We start from the raw sequence: 3,518 nt of genomic DNA on the forward strand, positions 1-3,518 counted from the left end.
AAGGGGGCCTCTCGCAAGCCTTCCCAGTTTGCAAGCCAAACGCCCCATGCCACCTTTGCCGCGCTCCTTTCCCAGGTCTCTGAATCCGAAGCCCGGAGCGCCCCGGCGTCCCCTCCCCACTGGGCCACCCCGCACCCTGACCCCTGGGGGAGGATACTTCCACCCCTCACACCCGGCCTCCCTGGGTCCTCCCCCGCCCCCTCCCCCTGAGAGGGCCCGGCTCAGAGCGTCGTGATCCGGGACGTGCAGGTGCCGTTTCGGAAGACGCCCCCGGACTCCAGGTTCTCGGGCTGGAAGTCCTCCACGCTGTAGGCGCGGCTCTTGAGGGCGGTGGCGTAGTAGTCCACCGGCTCCTCCGTGGCGTTGTCCATCCAGCTGAGGCACAGGATGCGCTGGAAAGAGCGCTTGAAGTTGTCTGAGAGGAAGCCGTAGAGGATGGGGTTGGCGCAGCTGTTGGCGTAGCCGAGGATGACCGACAGCTGGCTCACGGTGGCGTCGTCCTGCTCCGCGAACACGTTTACCAGCTGCACCACATAGAAAGGCATCCAGCAGATGACAAACACCATCACCACCATCATCACCATCAGGGTGATCTTACGCTCGGAGCGCTTGCGCTGCTGCCAGCCGGCCTTGAGGGCCACCATGCGCATCTTCGTGATGATGAGCACGTAGCACAGGCAGATGGCCCCGACGGGCAGCAGGAAGCCCATCAGAAATGTGTACAACACGAAGCCCACCAGCCAGCGCTGGGCGGGCTCGGGCATGAGCATGTTGCAGGCCACCGTGCCGTCACTGTTGGCCGCCGTGCGTGAGAAGACCACGATGGGCAGGATGACCAGCAGCGAGAGCACCCACACCCCCAAATTCACCACCTTGGCCACAGTGGGCCGGCGGTAGCGCGCTGCCTTGATGGGGTGCACGACGGCCACGTAGCGGTCCACGCTGAGCACGGTCAGGCAGTAGATGCTGGTGAACATGTTGACCGCGTCCACGCTGAGCACGAGGCGGCAGAGCAGCGCGCCGAAGGGCCAGTGGCGGAGCAGCGTGGAGGTGACCAGGAAGGGCACGCTGAGCATGAGCAGCTCGTCGGCGATGGCCAGGTTCAGGATGTAGATGTTGGTGGCGGTCTTCATCTTGGCGTAGCGCAGGATCACGTAGATGACCATGGAATTCCCACACAGCCCCACCAGGCACACCACGGAGTAGATGAAGGAGATGAGGATGGCGCTGCCCTGGCCTTCGCTCAGGGTCCCATTCTGGGATGCATTCCGCCCGGGCTCCTCCATGCCGTCCGCGGCGCCGGCCCCGGGGCCCCTGCTGCCGCCACCGTCGCCACAGCTGCCCGCGCTGGGGCCGGGAGAGCAGGGAGAGGAGGCGGTGCCATTGGGGAACATCTCCGCGGAAGGGGGGGACCGCGGGGCTGCTGGGGCTGGGGAGTTCTCCTGGGCCCCCGCCGCCGGCGCCCTCACTGGGCCCCCTGGCCGTCTGCCCGCCGTTCACTGCCGCCCGGCGCCGGAGGGCAGCGCCCCGCGGCTGCCGGGAGCGCGGCTCCGACCCGCGCCCGCGGGACGCATGGCCCGACTGCTGCCGGCGCGCAGCCGCTCGCCGCTCCGGGCGCCCGGCCACCCGCTAGCGCCGAGGGGGGGAAGCCGGGAGACTGGAGCCCCGAGCCGCACAGCCATTAACTGGCGCGCTCTGGGCTGGTGAATGATTAATAAGCACCACCAGCGCGTCAGCAGCTACGAAAGGGAAGGGGAGGGGGAGAGAAAGAGAAAGCTATATAGGAGGCTCATCACCTCTCCCCATTTGGTATGTTTCCCAGTCCCGCGCTCGGTTTAATCCGAGTAGTTTTTTATTTTATTTTTTATTTTTTGTTTTTTTTTCTAGGGCTGCCCTGCAGCACCCTTTATCCACCCCTCACCGGGACCTGCGGAGTTTCTCCGCCTTTCTGGAGGGTGGGTGGGAGCCAAAGGTGTAGATTCTGCCCCTTGACCCGGCCCCTATCCAAGGCAGAGATTGAAGGGGACCCCCAGGCATAGAGAGGTGTCCGGAGTTCATCTCAGTTACGCTCAGCTGCTGCCCCGCCCCAAGGGAGCCCTTACGCCACTGGGGTCCCAGGGTCCGGGGACCTCAGCCCCACCTCCCGCCCCGCTCGTCCAGCTCCTCGGACCCGCCGCAGAGGCTCCCAGCCTCCTTACCTAGGGCGCGCCACCTCCGGACCCGCGCGGAGACGCCCGTGCCAAGTGCCCGTGCAGCCTGGCGGCGCGGTGACGTGCTTCGTGCGGTTCCACTTCTCTCTTTGGGAGGGACCCCAACACCCGCACCTACGCGTCTGCTCTTGGAGTCACGGAAACTGACCCTGAGCCGGGAGCCTGGGGAGTAGGGGCAACAAGCCAGCGTTTGGGGCTCCTGCGTTACGTCACCGCAGGCAGCTCTTCGCTGGCGGGAGTGCTCAGGGCCCTGGGGACACCATCGCGAATCTCCGTGAAAGCGTGCAGTGCCCAGAGCCCCCCGCGTCTCCCAGGGGAATATCGACTGGCCGAGGCTCCCTCCAGAATGTGCCAGACGCGGTATTGGAAATCCATGTAGGTGTTCGCTGGGGAGAGACAGGCTGGCCGCTAGGGAAGGCTCCGCCCGCATCCCTGCCGCACTTTGTACCCGGAGAGCTGGCGGGCCGGCCCGGGAGAAGCGTGCAAAGGCCTGGGTGAGCTGGGACGTTAGCTCCTCTAAACCCAGGAAGGGCCGGCCGTGCAGGTGGCCAGACTTCCTCATCAACTCCAGGAATGGAATGATGGCCTTGGAGTCTTTCCGTTGAAATACTAGGATTTCGGCCTTTTCTGAGGCCCCTGGACGTGAGGCCCGGCTTCAACGTATCTGCCTAAAACTTTAAGACCCAAAAATCGCTTCAGGCCAGCCTAAAGCTCGCCTACTTCCTTTGGGAATTGAATTGATCCTGTGGGCGGGTAGTTCAATTACCATGATTTCTGGCCACTTCTGGGACTTCCAACCCTCTCCAGTCTGGGCTCCCTTTGGCTTTCCAATCGTTTCAGTCCAAGGTAGAGCTCCCCTGTTCCTTTTCAATATCCCTTCAAGTCTTCATGTGAATCGCGCAGGTTCCCAGGAAGGCTGACCCGCAGCAACCTAGCGCTGGGCCTCTTTCAAGCTTTAGCTTTGTCTCCAGTTTCCTGTTCCGCCTCCCCTCAACCAGAGGGCACCCACTGAGCTGAGTCTCAGCTTTCCCTCCCATCCACAGTTTTCACTTCACTAAAGGGAGGCAAACAAGCAGAACTAAACTCCTCAGGAGGCTATGTGTACCTTTGTGCCACAGTCCAGAATGCAGAAATGGATGCAGAAATGGATGCAGAAATGGGGGGGGGGGGTACAATTCCTATTGCCCCTTGCTTTATTGGGGTAATCATTTGCATATGTGTTTTAGTTCTCAAAACTAAGTGCTCCAGCAAGGAAAAGAATAGCTTTGGTAGTGTATTGGTTATAACAAGTAATGATAAAATAAATGA

General features: G+C 62.1%; 1 protein-coding gene across 1 annotated transcript; it reads right to left on the reverse strand.

Annotated features, from left to right (window-relative positions):
- Nucleotides 1-221: 221 nt before the first annotated feature.
- Nucleotides 222-1,613, reverse strand: SSTR1 (somatostatin receptor 1; the record flags this gene model as incomplete). The annotated part of the gene is made up of 1 exon (XM_079769779.1): nt 222-1,613. The coding sequence occupies exon 1, from the start codon at nt 1,392-1,394 to the stop codon at nt 222-224; it is 1,173 nt and encodes a 390-aa protein (XP_079625905.1). The 5' UTR covers nt 1,395-1,613.
- Between the last annotated feature and the right edge of the window lie 1,905 nt (nt 1,614-3,518).

The sequence above is a fragment of the Cnephaeus nilssonii genome (assembly GCF_951640355.1).
Source record: "Cnephaeus nilssonii genome assembly, chromosome: 4".
Lineage (NCBI taxonomy): Eukaryota > Metazoa > Chordata > Mammalia > Chiroptera > Vespertilionidae > Cnephaeus > Cnephaeus nilssonii.